Source organism: Lissotriton helveticus, chromosome 5_1 (assembly GCF_964261635.1).
Source record: "Lissotriton helveticus chromosome 5_1, aLisHel1.1, whole genome shotgun sequence".
Lineage (NCBI taxonomy): Eukaryota > Metazoa > Chordata > Amphibia > Caudata > Salamandridae > Lissotriton > Lissotriton helveticus.
Genome location: NC_136065.1, coordinates 1,640,919,605 through 1,640,940,519, shown reverse-complemented (window position 1 = coordinate 1,640,940,519; position 20,915 = coordinate 1,640,919,605). Strand labels below are relative to the sequence as shown.

The following is a 20,915-nucleotide window of genomic DNA, read 5'->3' as shown; positions in this document are numbered from 1 at the left end:
AATAAATGTGATAATTATTCAAAACGCCTAGAATTCAAGCTGAGGCCCTATTTTGTTAATCCAAAAATCAATACAGAAAAAATGTTCAACAGATTCCACTGTAGAAACCACTGTCTAAAGTATTTTGATATATAAAGGAAGAACTTTTTAGAAATCGAAGGGGTGGGGGGACTCAATCCCTGCAATAGGTGCGTTAATCAGCCCTGCTGGTGTGCTGTGCTCCCCTGGACCGTCTGACTAGATGATCACGCATGGCCTATTTCCTAGCATGTAAGACCAGTTACACTGGTCGAAAGAGATGAAATAATTGGCGCCAGATGTAGGTCACCGAATACTGGTCGGTAACGGCCGAAATTACCAAATTTTGGTCGTTATCGATCGGTATTTGACATTTGGGATGTAGGTGGCATTATTGTAGGATTCGGTATTTTACCGAATCGGTAACTTAGGAATCAGTAAATTACCAAATTCTTAACATACCGATTCTGTAAATTAGCGAATCCTTAATGTAGGAAGCACTCAAGTGAGTGCTTTTCACATTTAAGGATTAGTTATTTACCACCAACTACAAGTTGGTGGTAAATAACAAAAACCGTTAAAAAAGCAATTTTTTGCTTTTTTAACAGTGCCATGTGGCAGACATATATGACCTTAGGGCATTATGTGTGCCACATGTGCACCCATGCAGTATTCAGGGGTGCAACAGGGTGTCAATGTGACACCCTGCCACCCTTGTAAGTCTAACCCCTATTACCGATTCGGTATTTACCAAATCGGTAATTCTCATTCATTCCTATGGGCCTCTAGGCCCATAGGAATGAATGGGGAATACCGAATCGGTAAATACCGAATCGGTATTAACTGAATTTTACCGATTCGGTAAAATTTACCAAATTATTAGCTACATACCATTTACCGATTCTAAAATACAGAATCGGTAAAATTTGGTATCTTAGAATCGGTAAATGATATTTACCTACATCTGGCTCTAAATGTGATAATTTGGTCGAATCACTAGTAATCAGACTCAGGCTCTGTTGGGCAAGTAAGTTCAAGCGAATGTCTTTATGGGCGTGGATAAAGGAGTTGAAGTCATATTATTCGTATAGCCAACCAAGGCTGAGCGTTCTTCGTTACACTGATGACACAAGGGGACACAAATCATTTTTAAAGGTGAAAAAAAGACCCTCCTTTAGGTTTACCATTTCTTGATGTACAGGAAGTAGCACTTTGATTTTAATCAAAATAATGTATGGCATTGCGGAACATGTTAAAAAAAGACAAAAAGCTAATATACTGAGACTGTCATGAATTGATGTCTAGTGGTTTAAATAGTCGCATCAAAGAAAATGATGCATCTCTGTATCTAAATGTAGGCCCTAAGTTACCGATCTCAACCTAAAGATCCATCTCGCTTCAAGTTGGCGTAGGTCTAGTTCCCTATCACCACCCCTCTGCATAGGGGGTACATGGTCAATAGCATGAAGTACAATCGTGTGACACCAGTGCATATGTTGTGTCACCATTTAGACACGCTCTCCTATGTTCTTGAATGTGTGTTTTAAGGGGAAAAACCCCAAAGGGCGTACAAGCCACATTCTCCGTACCTCTCTCATGGGTTGTGTGTAACTGTGGCACATTGCTTCTCAGAGGGTCCTACATCTTCTGTATACAACACTTGGCTTGTCTTGCACAAGATGACCCACCCCAGGTACACCCTTCGACAAATGCCAATGTTTCTTGAGAATTTCAAATACATCTTGGTTCAGAGTGAGTTTGTAGTGATGAACGCCGTGCGTTCCTTATTTGTCCTTCTTTTTGGTACCACAGTTTCTGCACGTTCCAATCGGTTGGCTCTCTCTAGTGCTTGAGAAAGAACAGGGTCCCTGTATCCCCTCCGTTTGAGGCGTTGGCTGTGGTTCTTGTATTGCATATCTTCACTGCAATTTCTTTTTTTTACACACTAACTCCCCATAAGGAATGGCTTTCTTGGTACTTGAGGGATGCAAACTCTCAAAGTGAAGTAAGATGGTAACTGCCATCTAGATCATTACTTATGTACTTCTGGGTACTCTGTAATTTAGCACCGCTTTAGTGAGATTCACTGATTTGCTTTAAAATGACTTAGCGTGTCTAGATCATTAATGATGTGCTCTGTAATTTAGCACTGCAATAGTGAGATTAAACTGATGTGCTTTAAAATGACGTAACGTGTCTACATTACTGATGTGTAGACTGATGTGTTGAACTGCAAGGCATGATTGAAGTTAGGCTAGTTTGGTTAGTCATTATCTACAACCGTATGTTTTAAGTTAAAGTGTTGCTGTGATCTCAGTGTAATTAAGCACATTATTTGTTTTACCACAGGCTGGCGATTGAGCCCGTAATACACCTTAGTCCCTGAATGAGATAAGTTACTACGGATCATTGCACATTGAAAACACTTTTACAGGTATATGGGTTTTTTTTCCATACACAATCGATACTGAACCCCTTATCGGATTTGTGCCCTGCTTTTCTTAGATTCTGCAATTGAAGTTAAACACTTAAGAAAGTGTCGACCGAATTGGGCTAACACTATTTGGACACCTTTTTCGACGGTGTGAACTATTTACTTAGTGGGTAATAGATAGTTTGACATACATAGGACCTGGGAGCGGTTTCTTTGACTGAATATAGTCTGTGCCCCCTTTGGTGGCTAGAGCTAATTTTATTGATTGTTGGATTTAGCTCAACTTTTTTGTTCTCTTTTTTTGGGGTCTCTTTCTCTTTTTTAATGTATCGCTGAGTTTCCGTTTCTTTTGTCAATATTCACATTTTCTCTTTCGCCTTCTATTTCATAAGTCTGCTTGAAAACTTGGCATACAAGGAGTATTGCTTAAACCTACTTTTTTTTGTTCTTTCCTTCCTTGGTTAGCCATTCCTTGATCCTTAGTGGCCGAAACATGCATGTTCAAAATGTGTAATGCTACATGCAAACAGTCCCCTTTTTTTCAAGAAACAAACAAATAAGGTCCTCCAGTGTGGTGGTGTTGTTGATTAAATAATCAGTGTATGTAAAATTTTGTAAAATGTATATATTTTAATGGACACAATGTTTGACTCTTGCACCAATGATGTTGTCTTGGTCGTACTGCACATTTGCACTCGATGTCTGGTTCTGTTTATCATAGGTATAAGATTGTTGTGTGATGCATACTCATGTAACTAATATTATGACATTTCTTTTTTAAAACAGTATGTTTTGGTGATTGTGTTTGTATTGTTCATTGCAGCCCTGAAGAAGCCCGCAAGAGTGAAACGTGTTGGCTGTTGTGCATCAAATCGTGAATAGTGAATAGTTGAAAGGCTGACCATTTCTGTCATCACCGTCCTCCATCACTTGTGGGATTTGAACCTGATGATTTGTTTGCCTTTGTAACAATGCTTCTCTCATCTTTTGTGTTTTTATGTTGTAGTTGTAACCTTAGTGGGTGGCAGGTTTCGGGAGTTGGGCATTGATTGTTAGCAATTATATAGAGCATTTTTTTGAATTGTTTATAACACACACTGGTAGTCTGTGCAACATCATATACCCTGCCGCCGGGCTTGCATGAAGTAGATAGCCAGAATGAACTCTGCAACTTTGTGGTTGATAGAACTCATATTCAACACTGCACGTTTTCCAATTGATATGTCCCCTTGATATTGTTGTCTTGGATATCATCCAAAGGCTTTACTCCAGTTGTCTTTGAGAGCCTGATTCACAAAAGTAAACGTACATTGTTGTTGTATACGGTTATGATTGTTTGTATTCACAAAGTTAATTTATGAGTAGTATTTTTGCGGCTGTGGTGTCTCTGCACATAAAAGATAGTGGACCTGATTTAGAGTTCGGTGGACAGGACACACAGTCATAATAGTGACGGGTTTCCATTCCGCCGTATTCCAAGTGACATGGATATAATGCACTTGTTATATGACAGACAGGATATCCGTCATGTTTGTGAGAGGAACCCATCCAATGAACTTTAAATCAGGCCCAGTGTGTGTGGTTGTAGATTCAGCAAAAGGAACACTTACCTGAAAAATTGTAGTTCAAACTTTATCTTGGAGTCAAAAGAGTTGCTGCTTCACTCACATTGCCTAGTGAGTACCTGAAAAGAAAGAATCAGAACACTAGAGAGCAGACTTCAAGTCACTTGATTTAAAAGTAAGTCTGAGATTGGGAAAAGCAGTTCACATAGCACACTTGTCATATAAATGATTCAGGTATCATTCAGGTGAAATAATTCTTTAAAAGAGCTTCTGTGATTTAACAGAGGTGAATGGATTTATGCATTTATTTTGTGAAGCACAGGGACAACTATTCTTCAGCAGCATGAACTCAGTAAGGACAGAAGGTATCCAAGGGCACTCAGAAGAGAAAAATCAAGAGCTTAATTAAAAAGAAACAGCAACAAAGGGTATTATTTATAGTGTGATTGGAAATTTGAGATTAACTTGTATCTGTTGCCTTAAAAGTCAAAGAAATGTAACATTGAACCTACTGATTTTGAGAAGACAGACTGGAGACTATTGCTGACAGGTATACAGGTAGTCCATAATGTGAGTAAGCATTTACACATTCAGTGATTGGTTCCTGAAGGAATGGGAATTTTACATGTGGGTTTCAGAAATTAAGAGCAGACCTCACAAAACTAAATCTCCTGACACAAAACTAGGAAGTAAGGTGCAGATGCGGGGGACAGCCTCCGTTTCTCTATTGTGTATCTTACTCCCCAACCCCTTTTGTCTTCTGCAGGTATAGAGAGAGGTTGTCCCACTTGACATTCACTGAACATCTGGAAATTCCTAAGGTGGGTAGGCATAACTCCTGCTGGATGGTTAATGAAACTTGGGGACTAATTTATATTTTGACAGAAAGTAAACTTTGCTGCAATGGCGATGGTGCTCCCTCCCAGCCAATATAGTGGTCCGCCCACCCGGTTTAAATGGGAGCTCACCATAGGATTATGCATGGTGGAGACTACTCTGTTCTCGCTGTGATGAACCCCTCCGACAGCCCTGCTGAGTAAGAGCCAAATGTTAAAGTTAGGAGTCCTAACTTTACTACTCCTAAACTGAGAAAAATCCTAACTTTAAGACTTTCTGTATTCACAGAAGGCATTTGGGAGTCCTAAAGTTAGCAGTCCTAACTTTACTACCCCTAAACTTAGAAAAACCTAACTTTAAGACTTTCGGTATTCATAGAAGGCATTTAGGAGTCTTAAAGTTAGGGCTCCTAACTTCTGTGAACACTGAAATGAGTAAGCGCCTTCTGTGAATACCAAAATGGTAGTAAGTTTAGGATTTTGTCTTAAGTTAGTTTTGTGAATCGGGCCCCCTGTTATCAGCAAATGATAGCTTGATGATATTTTATTATTAGTACTGCAGGGGCCGTATTACACAAAGTGCCCCTGGGGCACAGAGGTCATTTGCGCCTGCTTTGTGCATCCCAGGGCACTTTGGTATTATGTGCCCCCTGCTGTTATACTGAAAGCACTGGTGTACATACAACACCATCGCTTTCTCAAGAGGGCCTTCCCACATTTCCATGGCGTGGCCCTACATTTACATTTACATTTACATTTACATTTACATTTACATTTACACTGCACAGGCCTGCAAGGAATTCTCTAATCCCTTTAAAAGTGCAGGCAGGTTGCCACCTGCACAGTGAAACACAGAATGGCTGCTTGAAAGAGGCTCAATTTTTCACCTGGATTCGCTGAATGCACTTTCCCCACAGCAGCAAGATCATTATCTACTTGTTTTAAGGTGCACCAGGCACAAACACATAACACAGTTGTGCCTTTGAAGTGGGGGAGAAGCTTCTAGAAGCATGCCTTTGAAGTGAACAGATGCCCGACCTTACCTGCCCTGGTTCCACACGTACTACAAGGGGTATGGAGCCCTTTGTGTCGAGACAGGATGCAGCTTATTCAGATGTAGGGGTTGCTGGGCCCAGAACCTCCCACCCATCATTCTAGTGATGGCCCATCCAGTCACCCCAAGCGCCCATTGTGTGTGGCTGTCTAGGAGGAACACACAAAGCCCAACTCCCAACTACACCTAGTCATGTGACTAGAGTCAACCTGCAGGCACCAAACAGCTAAAGCAAGAAAAGGCCACATTTCTAAATGCAGAATTTTCTGAATTGTTATTTAAAACATCACCATAAGTTAGGAGTTTAAATTGGGATTCCATAAACACACAAAAACAAATCAGTTATATTTTCCCATTTGGAAATTATAATTATAAAAGGCAATAAGGTAACTCCAAAGTTATCCTATGGGAGAGATAGGTTGCAGTAGTGAAAACGAAATTTCAGAGTTTTTCACTACTAGGACAAGTAAGACTTAAAAGCACTTTGGTATTATGTGGCTTTTCGTTCCATCCTGAGCTCACGTGCAGTGGGGAGGTGCAGCTTCAGAGCACAGGAACAAGAGGATGTTTCTTGGCTTGTTGCTTCTTTTATCCGTCTTCGGGGCGGGCGTCAACCCGCCCCCGCCCGCCACCGAGGGCGTGGCCGAGTGCGTCAGTGTCTAGGACAACCCACTCCAGGGCGGGAAAAGGCGCGCCCCGGCTACGCCGCTTCGGGCATACCAGCCGAGACTCGCCTCCCGCCCAAGATGGCTTCCCGGGGGGATCGTGGTACTCCACCATACGTTCGGGGGGACCGAATGGTCGCCCCTTTCCATATGGCTGAGATACCCGCCACCCCCTCTCGACACAATCCCCAAGGATGGGAAACCGAAACGGTTCTGGACTTTTGGAAGGCGGGAGGGAGTGACCCTCCCGGCCGTATTTATTAAAATATGAAACAAAATCAAAACATTAAAATAACAGTTTCATATTATGTACAATTTCATTTCCACATTACGATGTTTGGCTAACCTTAACAGATCTCTAATACAAAGATTCTCCTAGCCGATCCAACATCCTACAAAACATTTGACTTGAAATTGTACATCCTAACGTTAAGGGCCAACGGCAAGGTCGTAACCGGTGTCAGATCCCTAAACCATAAATACCACCCTCACTTGTGAGAGGACCAACCGCACAGAGGCGTACCTCAAGTGCATCTACCAATTTCCCTTGGACTTGATGGGGGCCCCAATGAACTCGACGCCATTTAACGGTCGTCCGAGGACTCGTGTGAGGTGTCTAAGAGGTAGCGTAAACCCCCTCCCGAACCCCACACAACTTACCCATCTGCCGTCGCAGATGTCCTGGCCCCGGGAAATTCCCCAGGAGGGCCCGTAGCCCCTCCTATCCAGGAAGGGGCCTTGACCACCTTTCCTTTCCTTCCGGCGGCCTATCCTTAGACGGGACCGCCTCCCCGTTGAGGGGCCAATGGCCACCTCCCCCGAGCGCTCCCATCCGTAATGGGTGACGCCCCCCCATAGGGATCTTCCAATTACTGCTCACCGATCATGACCTTACCGCCACAGGCCGGATAGTTGACCGGCTATCCGGACCCCCCACAACAACTCCTGCCTAAAGGTCATGTTATAAACTCTTTAACCAGGCTTAGAGGTCTCCTATGAGTAACTCATTCCCCACCCGGGACAAATGAACACCGTCCCCCAAATACATACTGTCCCCCCTGATACAACCATGCGAGACAGAATGCAGAGAACTTGAACGAAACAATCTACTCACTTTGTTATTTATTTTCCTTACTGAATGATTCAGAGCAGAAACAGAAATAGCCTCCCGCCACACTTTTCGTGGGATCATGTGGGACCATGCAATTGTGCACCCTGGAACTCTCCTTGCCAACCACCTTACTGTGGAAAGCATTGCCTCAAGAAGAAGTCGTCTACCAGTGGCCACCAAATCGTTGCCCCCAAGATGGACTATGATTATAGACGGCGGTGACCTTGTCCGCCCTAACAAACCCTCGAAAAAGGATTGAAACTGGTCAATACAGAGCCCGCCCTTTCCGTAGAAGGACACACTGTACCCGTATTCCCCAGCCACGTGAATCATGTCACCTGCTTTGAATACGTCCGCGGCACGCCTCACGTATGAGTGGCCCACGACCCACACCTCCTTTTTTCCAGCCGGTGATGTCTGACCGCTGGTCCCCATGTGTCGGGTCGACTGCACAGTCCGCCCCGCCTCGTAGGCTTGCGCAACTGAAAACCAAACAAAACAAGAAGCGTGAGTACATCATTACAGCTTCATAACATGTGCAAGCGCACATACCTTTTATAACAGTTCGAGGACCAACGCCCTACACGTTTTACTTCTTCTACACTCAGACCCCTGGCTGTAGCCTCTGTAGCAGCCCCTATCCGAAAAGAATGGGTCCCAAACTCGCCGGGGTTCAAGCCCGCGGCCGAAATCGACATCGCAAGCACCCGCTGGAACTGAAACCTTGTCAGTGGGGTGGTGTCAGCGTGTCTCAAAAAGGTCCCCCCCCATGATGCCACTCTCTGCGCTAAATATTCCTCTACGCAAACCACAGGGCACATGGGGGACCCGGGAATCCTCTGTATGATTATGCAGTCCCCAAACGCACCCTGATCGGTTTTGGACCTGACAAACGAGACAGTCATTGTCTCCCCCTTGACCTGAACGTGCTCTTGGCACAATCCCCCCATCGTATCCCGCTTGTTCCTCGCCACTAGTTCGCTTACCCGCATAGCCCCATGGAATGCTAGCGCAAAAGCGGCTCGGAATAACACTGTCTCATACTGTGATGAACATGTTGCCGGGAGTACGGAAAATAACAGGGCCAACCTATCCAGACCTATCGGGCGCCTCTCATCTGCTTTGTGACCCTCCAGGCGTTGCCACCCCCGTAGCGCTTTCTGGACTACGAAAGACGCTGTCGGGTCCTGGATCCCATGAGCCCTTGCCATAAAGGAAATGGCGGCCCGATGCCTCTGGGCCGTAGCTACTGATTTGCCTGCCTGATGTAAAGACAGCAAAAATTTAACGACAAGCTCCTCCTGGCCCCAAAGCTCCCCCCTAGCAGAACCCAAAAAGGACCAGTAGGAACGGAACGCCCCTTCGTATGCCTTCCTTGTCCTGGGCGCTAAACTCTCTCCCACGAGGTTTTGTAGTTCGGGGCACCGAGAGACCAGAGAGCTTCGGGAAAGGGTGCTGCCACCGGGTCCGCTGCGGGCAGAAAACCCCAGAAGGCCTGCATACGGAAACGAGAAAGCGCATCAGCCGCTTGGTTCAATACCCCCGGGACATGTCTTGCCCTAAAGAGCACATTCAACTGCATGCACAATAACACAATTTCTTTAGGCAGTCTCAGCATCCATTTGCAACGTGCTGCCTGATTATTGATACACTCTACCACGGTCATGTTGTCAGACCAAAACACCACAGACTGATCCCGGAACCCCTCAGGCCAAGTTTTCAGGGCCACCAAAATAGGGAAAAGTTCGAGAAAAGCAATGTTCCTCGTCAATCCGCACTCATGCCACCATGACGGCCATTTTTGAGCCGTCCATTGTGTGCCGAATATGGCGCCAAAACCTATACTCCCCGCCGAATCTGTCCACAGCCCCAGCTCCTCAGAGGACACCGCCGGTTTTATCCAGACTATTCGACCATTGAAATCCGCAAGAAATGCCAACCAAATGCGCATGTCCTGGCGAACCTCTGCCGAGAGCCTTGTGCGGTGATGACCCTCCTTCAGGCCGACCATGGCTTGTGCAATCGAGCGGGAAAAGGGGCGGGCCATCGGCATTACTCTCAGGGCAAAATTCAACTGGCCCACCACTTGTTGTAATTGATGCAGTTTTACTTTAGTCTCACTGATACATGTTTCAAGGGATGCCCTGAATTTCAAAACCTTTTCTCTTGGTAGTCGAAAACAACCCTCTACCGAGTCGAGCTCGATCCCCAGAAACTCGAGGGAAGTCGAGGGACCCACGGTCTTACCTGGCGCCAATGGCACACCAAATTGGTTCATCAAGACACAAAATTCATTTAAAGCCTGTCCACATTCTGGATCCCCGGCTGCCCCCAAGAACAAAAAATCATCGAGATAATGCATAACATGTTGAAAACCCGTCTTCTTTGTGAAGACCCATTGCAAAAAACAACTGAACATTTCAAAATAGGCACAAGATATAGAACATCCCATTGGCATACATCTGTCCATGTAATAGCGACCCTGAAACCTAAAACCGAGGAGACGCTGATCGTCTGGATGTACCGGGAGCAACCGGAAAGCTGACTCGATATCTGATTTTGCCATCAGCGCCCCGGGCCCCAGGCGATGCAACATGGCGACGGCCTCATCGAAAGATGCGTACCGCACCGAACACACCTCCGGGTCTATCGCATCATTCACGGAAAGACCACGTGGGGCTGACAAGTTATGTATCAGCCGAAACTCACCCGGGTCCTTCTTGGGGACCACCCCTAGAGGGGAACAAACAAAATTATCCACCGGTGGCAAGTCAAATGGACCGGCGACACGACCTCGAGTCACCTCCTTCCCAATCTTTGCCTGTACCACAGCTGAATGCTGTAAGACCGATAGTTGATTCGTACAGTTAGCTACACCCTGAAAATCCCCCACTGGGATGCGGAAACCATATGAAAACCCGTTCCGCAACACCCCAGCGGAAGCATGATCCGGGTATTCACTGAGCCAAGGAATCATTGCCATGGTATCAATCGGAGTAGGTAAAGTCGCCCCTCGGACTATTTCAGACCTGTTTGGCGCTTCCCCTACCACCGTTATCACCCGTTTTGGCTCTGCACATGGACTCAGGATGGGATGGCTGCCCACACCCCCCACATTCATGTCTGAACTTGCATGACCCCTGGGGCCTCGTACATTTACCTCTGTTAAAATTCCAACAGATCCCCCTTTTACCTGCGTTGCCACTCGTCTTCGAGTGGTACTCGCTACCTGCACCCGTCCGAAAGGATGCCCCAGAGTATTGGCGGGAAGATTCACCCCCGCTACTCCCTGACAATGGTACTTTTAACATTCCAGTACTCTCCATTTTTTGCCATGACACGGAGTCGTAACAATCCCAAGTCAAAACTGGGTCATGTTCCTTAGCTTTTCTAAAAATATTGTCATAGCAGAACCACTGATTGCCCCCATACGCTACGGAGTACTCCATGATACGCGATTGATAAATAGGCAACTCGGTCAGCAACTCGGGCCTGCGCTCACCCATGATGGAGGTAAAAATGCCCCACGCTCTGCCCCAAGTACCAATGTTTTCGTCAACCTTAAAGGCGGCCATTTTTGCGCGCCAAACACTCGGATGCATGAGCTCCTTTTGGCTCTTAACATGATCCATCTCGTAATGGTCGGTAAGCAAAGAAAAAATATTAACATACTTATTCGCCCAAATCTTTTCCTTAATTTCCAGTGGAACATGCTGAGCCACCTTCTCCCTTCGTGAAGGCACGGACCCTTCCCCCGCGATCGGCAATGGCCGCTTACCTGGACCAGAAGCTGCATTTGCCGCCGAAACTGGGCCTGTTGCATTTTCCGCCGCCGTAACTGGCGGGGTAACAGAAGCTGGTGTCTTCGCAGCCTCCCTAGATTCCCGCAGTTGTCTCATTACTGCCCGGGCGTCGTCAGCCGTGGTGCCCTCGTTATCTTTACCCAACCACGCTGCCAATTGTGCCGCTAACTCGGGAGGCATATCTTCTCTGGTCACGGGGGTGACCACCACGGGGATCTGATTCCCCCCCTTCGGCTCCGGGGTTGGATCCTCAAGTGGGGTATCAGGGACCGGAGTTTCACCCCCAAGCGCCCCCTTTCTGGACCTCTTGCCTCTCCCACCGGGGACTACTCCCGGCAAAGGCCGTTTCGGTCCTCCCTCCCCGTTCTTAGCCGCCATCTGCTTCTTCAAATCGGCTACCTCCTTCATGAGCATGCGGAGCATCTGATCGGTACTGACCCGCTTTTCGACTTTCTTAGGCATTCCCAGACGGGATATCTGTAAAACAAAAAGAAAGATTACAACACTCAAAATTGGCTCTTCGTTCCGTCCTGAGCTCACGTGCAGTGGGGAGGTGCAGCTTCAGAGCACAGGAACAAGAGGATGTTTCTTGGCTTGTTGCTTCTTTTATCCGTCTTCGGGGCGGGCGTCAACCCGCCCCCGCCCGCCACCGAGGGCGTGGCCGAGTGCGTCAGTGTCTAGGACAACCCACTCCAGGGCGGGAAAAGGCACGCCCCGGCTACGCCGCTTCGGGCATACCAGCCGAGACTCGCCTCCCGCCCAAGATGGCTTCCCGGGGGGATCGTGGTACTCCACCATACGTTCGGGGGGACCGAATGGTCGCCCCTTTCCATGTCCAACTTTTTAAATAAACTGCACCACACCCTTGGGGCTGTCCACATCCTACCTTAGGGTCGACCTATATGCTTTAAAAAAGAAGGTCTGGGACGAGAAAAAGATTTATTTTGCCAGGCCCACATGACATGTTAAAACTACACACAGAGGCTATGGGAATGCCATGCCTGTTTAAAGGGCTACATAGGAGGGTGACACAATCAGCGCTACAGGCTCAGTAGTAGCAAATAATTTACAGGCCCAAGGTATAAGTAGTGTACTTTCCTAGGGACTTATAACTAAATGAAAAATGGCAATTGGTTGTAAGCCAAAGTTACTGTAAACTAGAAACTGGGAGTGTGGGAACTACTGGCCCTGTCCTGGAGGGAGGAGAAGTTCTTTCACTTATAGTAAAGGAGAGGGGGGGATACATCCTCCCAAACTAACGATACAATATACACATGCATCCCACCACATGTTACAACATGTTACATGATGAGGAAATGCTTGGTCCAACTGGACTTCGCATCAATAAGTACGGAAAAGGTAAAATGTCCTTTTCTTTAAATAACCCTCACACACTAGTGGTGTCATGCTTCTTCATCGGGTCCACCCTGCCTCCTAAGGTTCAGGCTGGGCGTGACCATGTTTAAGGGAGTTCTTATGAGAAAGAAACTAGGTGGAATAACAACAGATTATAAATCCCTCAACCAATCCCTTTATTCATGGAGAGGTTGGGGACAGTAAAACTGAATAGCAATTTGGGCTATCTAGAACTCAATGGTCCTATGAGCCTTCTTGAACCAACATGTTTCGGCCCTACTCTGGCAGGCCTGAATAGGTCCAGGGCTTCATGAGGGGGAATTGTCAATATGTATCATCGCCCCGTTACACAGCTCATGAACCTGTTTATTTTCTATAGCACATCAAGTGCCATTAAAAAAATATCACATGCCATTTCATGGCTGTTCAAAATGTGGCATGCACTATTCTCATGCATGTGACTCTATTTGTGTAGTGGACGCGTCATGTTTGCATCAGACAGCTCGTGAAAGAGGGCTCACTTGCATGCTTCTGCAATGTGGTGCTCAACCATTGCATGATTATGCTCGTTTTCTTGAAATTAGGAGGTGCCATTGTATGAACCAGCATATAATGCATTATCACCTCTTATGATTATTTTTGCCTAAGTTAGACTATTGCCATAAACCTCATTCACACTTTGTGCCGGATATCATAAACAATCAGCCATCCCACAAGCATCCTTACATTTAATGTACGTGTTGCATCAACACACCCAATTTCTGGGACTTTATGACCGCACCGGGGTGGTAGACCCTGTGGTCAGTAAAGGTAAAGGTATAACAAAGCCATTGGTCAAAAACCATTTCTGAGAAGAGTGTTTCAGTAAATGCAATCTTCTGTAAGGGAAAAGCACAAGCTTCAAGGGTCCCTCCACACTCTCTATCCGGCTTGTGGCAAAGTAGTCAAGGGTGTGCGCAGTTTTAGCTGCAGTGCGCAGCCCTGCGTATCCGCGCGTGGCTGTATTGAATTACCGCTGATTGCAGTGTAACCAGCCCAGTCCCAAGGCTTTCAATTTGTGAGGCTACCGGGCACAGGATTTACCGGATCATGAAAGATCTTTCCTACAAGTAACGTTCCCTTTTTGCACCATCTTATATCACAAATGCAAGACAAACAAGCATTGGCATAGGTAATAGATCTAGCCTTTGGGACCATACAAGTATTTAGTTATGCAGCACAATATCCTTACTGCAACAACATTAACTGATGCATGGCTAAACATGTATAAGGCCCCAAAGGCGAGATCTATTGGCTTTGCCAATGCATGTTGCCTAGTGCTCTCTCTTTCACTTTTACCTCTTACACATTTCTCTTTCTTTTTTACACCTTAAATCCTTTCCACCCCCACTTCATCTTCGAGTCCCTTCACTTGCCACACTCTCTTCCTCTATTTGTCTTTCCTTGTCACCATGATGAGTCCTCTTCTCCCATTCAGGCCCTAGCTCGTCTGCCCCAAGTTGAGAGAGGGCAGCTAAGACATCACTTCTACACTTGCAACAGGTTGCAATCGCATGCAAGTAGGTGTTTTCACTTTGGCTGCTACCTTTTAAAAATATTCACCCACCACTGCGACGCTTGATTTGAAAAGCGAATTGCTAATTTTAAAAAACCCACCCCCACCACTGCGACGCTTGATTTTAAAAAGCTGTGTTGTAATGTCTGTGCATTTCATTGTATAACCACTGCTCCCTGGTCCACCACTGGCATGCCCGATTGATGTGGAGGGAGCAGCGATCCTAGCATATTTCCGGGTCTGAGGTGGGGAAAGTGAGCGCTGACGTCAGCAGTCAGCTGTTAGCAAGGCTTGAAAACCCATGCCCAATTTCACACGCGGCGGGTGCGCCAAAGGCAAGCCCGTCTGCGCCCGTCCGCGCCAGGACCAGTCCGTGGGCCTCAAACCCTGATCCCAATCCCTCAGACATCTCCTCCACTAAACCCAACCTACCTTTTGCTGAGATCCAGGCTGCTCATACTGCCCGTAAGGGCATTCGACCACTTCTTAGGTATAACTCTAAACAGCTCAGGGCATTAGGATGCCCACTTTCAAGGAAATGTTTCACTCTACACTTGGAGGATGAAATCACGCCCTGCCCCAATTGTAATTTTAGAGTCACTCATGGCGGGAAACCAATTACGCACAGGGAAAAAGCTAAGAATGAACTTAGTCATGTTCAACTTAAAACTTTTTCCTTTCTTAGCCTGAATTGTAGGTCCTTACCTAAGCACAAATTTGAAATTTTTAACCTATTAACGGACGAACAACCTGATGCCCTATTCTTCACAGAAACGTGGCTCCAGGAGAGCTCAGGTCCTGACATAGCAGTGGCATTACCTGACCACTACGCTATATTAAGAATTGATCGTACTAACAAAACAGGAGGAGGGTTAGCTATTCTCTTTAAAAAAGAGTTTACTTGTGATTTTACTCACCTGCCCATGCCTAACTGTGAAGCGGCTACATTTAAGCTTGCCCTCACCCCTAATTTTACCTTCTCTGGTGTTCTTATATATCGCCCACCGGGCTCTGCCACGGCTTGGGCAACCGCCCTTACTGAGATCTTAAGCCCCTTGCTGATGAATGCTGCAAATTTTTCCCTCATAGGGGATGTAAATGTGCACTTAGAATATCAAACCTCTAATATGACTTCTGAGCTTGTCTCAGACTTAGCCTCCTTAAATTTAAGTTTACTGAACTCAGGACCCACTCATACAGCCGGTCATTTTCTTGACCCGATTTTCTCTAACATAGAGGAAATCAGTGTTCTGCCTGCACGGCCAATTTGTTGGTCAGACCATTACCTGATTAAATTTTCACTTCAAGTGACAATGTATGGCCCTAAAGCCCCCTCCAACGCACCCACATTTATAAGGAAATGGAAAAAATTAGAACTGGAAACACTCAATTCCTTCCTTTGTTCCCACCTTCCTGTACACAACAATCAATACATTCCTTGTCTACGGCAGTACAAAACTGGCTTCTGACAGCTATCGATACTTGTCTACCCCTAACCAAGCTAAAACGTAAGGGCCTTCGACCTCCGGCCCCTTGGTTTATGGAATTACTGAAAAAAGAAAAATCGGAATGTAAAACTTATGAGCGCAAATGGAGAAAGAACTACTCCTTGGAAGCCAGAAAAATATATAAAAGTAAACTAGCTAAATACCATTCTCTTTGCAATAGGGCTCGAGCCGAACATGTGTGCTCGACCATTTCAGAAGCTTTAAACCAATCCAAAACCTTATTTAAAATGGTAAAAGAGCTGACAGGGTCAAAAACATCAGCCATACCACCTGAGTTAAATAAACACCAATGTGACACCTTGGCTACCTTTTTCATACACAAAGTAGACAAAATCCATCAAGGTATTACTACTGCCCAAAACAATAGCCCGTCAAAGGCAGAAACTTTGCCCTGCCCTAGCCAGAGCAATGACACCAATCACTCGGATGGGCCTACCGTTCCATATTTAAGTAGTACTCTGGTTAGTTGGCCCATGATTACTATCGAGACTCTAACCAAACTTCTTAAAACTATAAAATCAGGATCTCCTCTGGATCCCCTTCCTTGTGCAATATTGAAAAAACTTGACCCCCTGTCTTTGAGCATTGTCATGGACCTTCTTAATACCTCCCTTCGTGAGGATACTGTCCCTGTCACTTGGAAGCACGCAATGATCCACCCCTTGCTAAAGAAAGCTAGATCTGATCCTGATCAACCTTTGAACTTTCGGCCCATTTCTTTGCTTCCTACGTTTTCCAAGATTTTGGAAAAACATGTACATCAAACTCTTACCGAATTTGTTGCTTCACAAGATCTGTTGCCTCCTGGCCAATCTGGATTCAGAGCTGGCTTCTCGACTGAAACCACTCTGCTTGGGGTTACAGAGAACATCCGCGGCCAATTGGACAAGGGCGGGACTGTGGCCCTTATACTATTGGACCTAAGTGCCGCCTTTGATTCGGTGTCACATACCGTATTAATAAAAACACTTGGCTCTTTAGGCATTTGCGATTCGGCACTTAGATGGCTTATTTCCTTCTTAACAGATTGCACCTTTCAATTTTTCTCCCGCTCGGCTTGCTCTGACACCCATGTCTTCAAACATGGAGTCCCACAGGGATCGATACTCAGACCTCTTCTTTTTAATCTTTATATGAGCCCTTTGGCTAAAGTATTTGAGGACGCCGGATTGTTGGTGTATTCATACGCAGATGATTCGTAGTTGATTTTTTCACTCTCCTCTGAGAACACTGCCACCCCCTCCACACTTAAGGAAGGTCTTGTTAAAATATCTGGATGGATGCAAGATAACTTTCTCAAATTAAATGGGATAAAAACCGAGGTTATCATATTCGTAAAAAAACAAGCTCTTGTGGAGCCCCAACCATTGGTCTCAAGAAATTGGTGCACTTCCCGTTCCAGTCACACAAGCACGTAACCTCGGTATCATTATCGACGACTCACTCAACATGCACCAGAAGGTGGTAAAAACCGTAGCCACGTGTTCTGCCATCCTTAGATGGCTAAAGAAAATCTGCTGGATGCTGCCTGACTCTACCAAGAAAACAGTAGTCAATGCCTTAATTACTTCCAGGCTTGACTATGGAAATGTCCTTTATGTGAGGGCAAATAAAGCATTGATTCGTAAATTACAGGTCATTCAAAATTCAGCTGCCAGGCTAATATGCAAAATCCCCAGATCTACCCCAACTACCCGATATCTTTGAGACCTTCATAGGCTGAGAGTCGACTGCCGAATCAAATTTAAGACACTTTGCTTTAGGCACAAAATCCACACAGGCACGGCACCAAAATACCTTCAGTCACTTGCCCATCTGCACCACCCTGTCCGCACCCTCCGTTCCTCCTCATCTAAAAAGTTTGTAATTCCAAAAATCAAGCTCACACTTATGGGCGGCCGGTCCTTTTCCTATCTTGGGCCATCGCAATGGAATGCTCTCCCATCAGCGGCACGCAATGAAACGAACTACAAGAGCTTTCGTAAAATCCTAAAAAACATATTATTTAATTTGTAGTAGCATTGTCCGCTTAAACTTACTTACATTTGCTCCACTTTTCGCGCCGGGAAACCCTTTGTGGGTAGCTGCTGCGCGCTACAAATGCAATAAATAATAATAATAGCAATGACAGCAACAACGCATATCTCTCAGGAAGCACATGCAGCATAGGCAGCAGCAGTGCAAGCTTCACGCTAGTCCACTTCAGGTACTGCAAGAGCAACTAAATTGCTAGGTTCGCAAATGCACAGGCATGCGCACACAGTGAAAGTATGTGCAGGAGTGGAAATTTCTGTCTCATAGATAATGGGTACAACACCAACCATAGCAGGGCAAGGTTCCGTTACACCAAGCAGGGTAAATATGGGCATAGGCAGGGCATGTTGTAGTAAACACAAGATTCCAGATCTTGGAGTGTTATTGGAAAGCTGCATTGCCCGAGTCCGAGCTTCTTCATGTGAGGACGCCCTTCTTACATCTTAACCTAACTACTTACATTTGAAGCGTACTTATGTCTACAGTTTCTTCTTGACACAAGATGTATTCACATTTAACAGGAACACCACACGCATCAACACTACAAGCCTCCCCGGCTCGAGACAGAATGCGCGGCAGCTGTTAACGCTTCTTTCACACACACAGCACACGCAGCTCTGGCGCAAGCTTGTCAGACCCATTAAAGGCACAGCATGGGCATCAGCTCTAAAATCCACTCTTGCGTTGGACATGAATACCGCTGGTGGTAGCTGAGTAGTCAATCACTCTAGCACTACAGGCACAATACACGAACCAGCAGTGGAAACATGCCTAACAAAACAAGCACAACCTTGGAGGTTGTGGCGCACTAAACAAGAAACCCATGAGCAGCAGCTGCACAAGAATCCCGCACAGTACGCTCATGCGGCACTGGAAGCAAGCAGCAGCGCAAGCCCTTTTTCACAAAACAATAAAAGCAGGGGCAGCAGAGAGGCAAGCCTTCCTTACAACAAGAAGCGCAAGCAAAAAGGAGATGGAGAGGGTGGAGTCAGTGAGTGGGCGAGGAGAGAGGCGCACGCACGTGCGCGCACGGGAGAGCAGTATGCTCATTTTCAAGCACTGCACTCGTGCTTCTGGTGCGCCCCTGCTCGCTCCCGCAAGGTGGATGCCACCAAAAGCACAAGTGTGTGCTTGAAAATGACCAGAGCGACGGCTAAAGATACTCCTAAGCAGCGCATGCGCACTGTGTAGGCGAGACCTAAAAATGAGGTTGTAGTGTCTTGAGGGGGTAAACTAAGGAAATATTGCTTCTTGTTTGCCATTTGTCTATATTCAATGTTAGCTCTGTGCTTTGGGCTGCTGTTTAATTGACACTCCTTTTAGATCAGTAAAGATACATGCTAAATAAAACCAACTTGAAATAGAGCAATGGAAGTATAGTTACTGTCTGAAATATCATCCACCTTCCCAGCCCCAATTGGTCAAGACCTGAATCAGGTCTTTTCTGACCAGGTTTGGTCACTGAAGGAAGAGCAAGCATGGTCATGGCAAGCAACTGCTCCCAAACTCTCCAGTTACTTAGTGTTGGCAGCCCTAGTTTTGTAGGTTGTGGTCCATGAGAAGCAAATAATAAGCAAATCTACATCAAAGGTAAATTAAAACAAAAAACCTTTTGGTGATCAGAAGAGCTTGTGAAATGGATTAGCTCCATGATGTTGTTCCAGACGGTAAACAACCTTTACAACGCAACTTTTACCACGCAGTGCCTTTACAACGCAACTTTTACAACGCAAACCATTACAACGCATTGGGCTGGGGGGCGCTCTAGGATAGGGAATAGGTTTAATGTACTATCCAACACCTTCCCTACTATCCACGGGGACTGGAGTTGGAATAGTAAATTAAACAATTCACTATCCAGCGCCTAAAAGCACTTTGCATTGTAATGGTATGCGTTGTAAAAACCGCGTTGTAAAAGCATGAGATGTAAAAGCATGCGTTGTAATGTCATACATCCGTTCCAGACACATGAGCTATATGGTGCCACCGCGAGTCAATGTCTGATCCGTGTTTCTTATCTTACAGCTTTGGAGTGGATGGATGTGAAGCACCGCACCTTTGCTGGGTCCCTTATGAGCATGTACCCTAGCATTGGACTTATGCTTCTGGCCCCAGTGGCGTACCTGATCCGGGACTGGCGCTGGCTTCTCTTTGCTATCACGTCCCCCTATATTTTTGCCATCATCATCATATGGTAAGTGAATGGCACCACAGCAGTGTGGCTCTTCCTGTAGAACTATAGAAAATCTTGTAGCCACCCTACCTCTTATCTCTCATTAGCTTTCAACAGTGGAGCCACAGACGGAGACCTGCAAATTCATCTCTATTGTGGGATGAATCTGTTTTCTCATACCTCTATCTGCTGTTATCTGTGCAATCGTATCCAGCTGTCTTTTTTTAATAAATTTTGAGTGAAACTGTCGACTTATCACCACATTCGCATGGCTATAGTATCTTTACAATTGCTATAGCCATTCTAAATTTGACAGTTGTTTTACTGTGTTCACTGTACCCTACCAATCAATATCAGAATTATCTCATAATGACAGTCTCTCTTCTATAACATCGATCTTCCAAATTTCTGATAAACTTGTTTCATAATCTCCACGACACTGTGTCCTCTTCAATCCAACTCCTTAGCTGTCTGGGTCCTTCTCTAGATCCTTCATTCCATATGCTGCGGGGGCATTGCTGGTCACAAACCTACCTGTGTGGTCAGCTGGACATCGCGACTCCCTGCTTTGCTCTTCCCCGCTGCCGCACTTGATCTTGCGGCCGCCGAGGGGGGGGAGCGCCCTTGCCTACAATTCCCAGCCTGCCCTGCTCCACTTCGGAACGCCGGCTGCAGCGCAACTTTCCCGCGCCCGGAGGCGCATAAGAACAGGACGCTCCTGCTGAGGAGCGGGGGCCATATGCTGCGGGGGCATTGCTGGTCACAAACCTACCTGTGTGGTCAGCTGGACATCGCGACTCCCT

General features: G+C 46.0%; 1 protein-coding gene across 1 annotated transcript in view; it reads left to right on the top strand.

Moving 5' to 3' along the window:
* LOC144752745 (solute carrier family 22 member 7-like) overlaps positions 1-20,915 on the top strand; it is a 447,489-nt gene that overhangs the window by 311,485 nt on the left and 115,089 nt on the right. Inside the window, exon 4 of the mRNA XM_078640602.1 lies at positions 19,965-20,133. Coding sequence (XP_078496728.1) covers positions 19,965-20,133 — 169 coding nt within the window. The remainder of the gene's footprint in view (positions 1-19,964; positions 20,134-20,915) is intronic.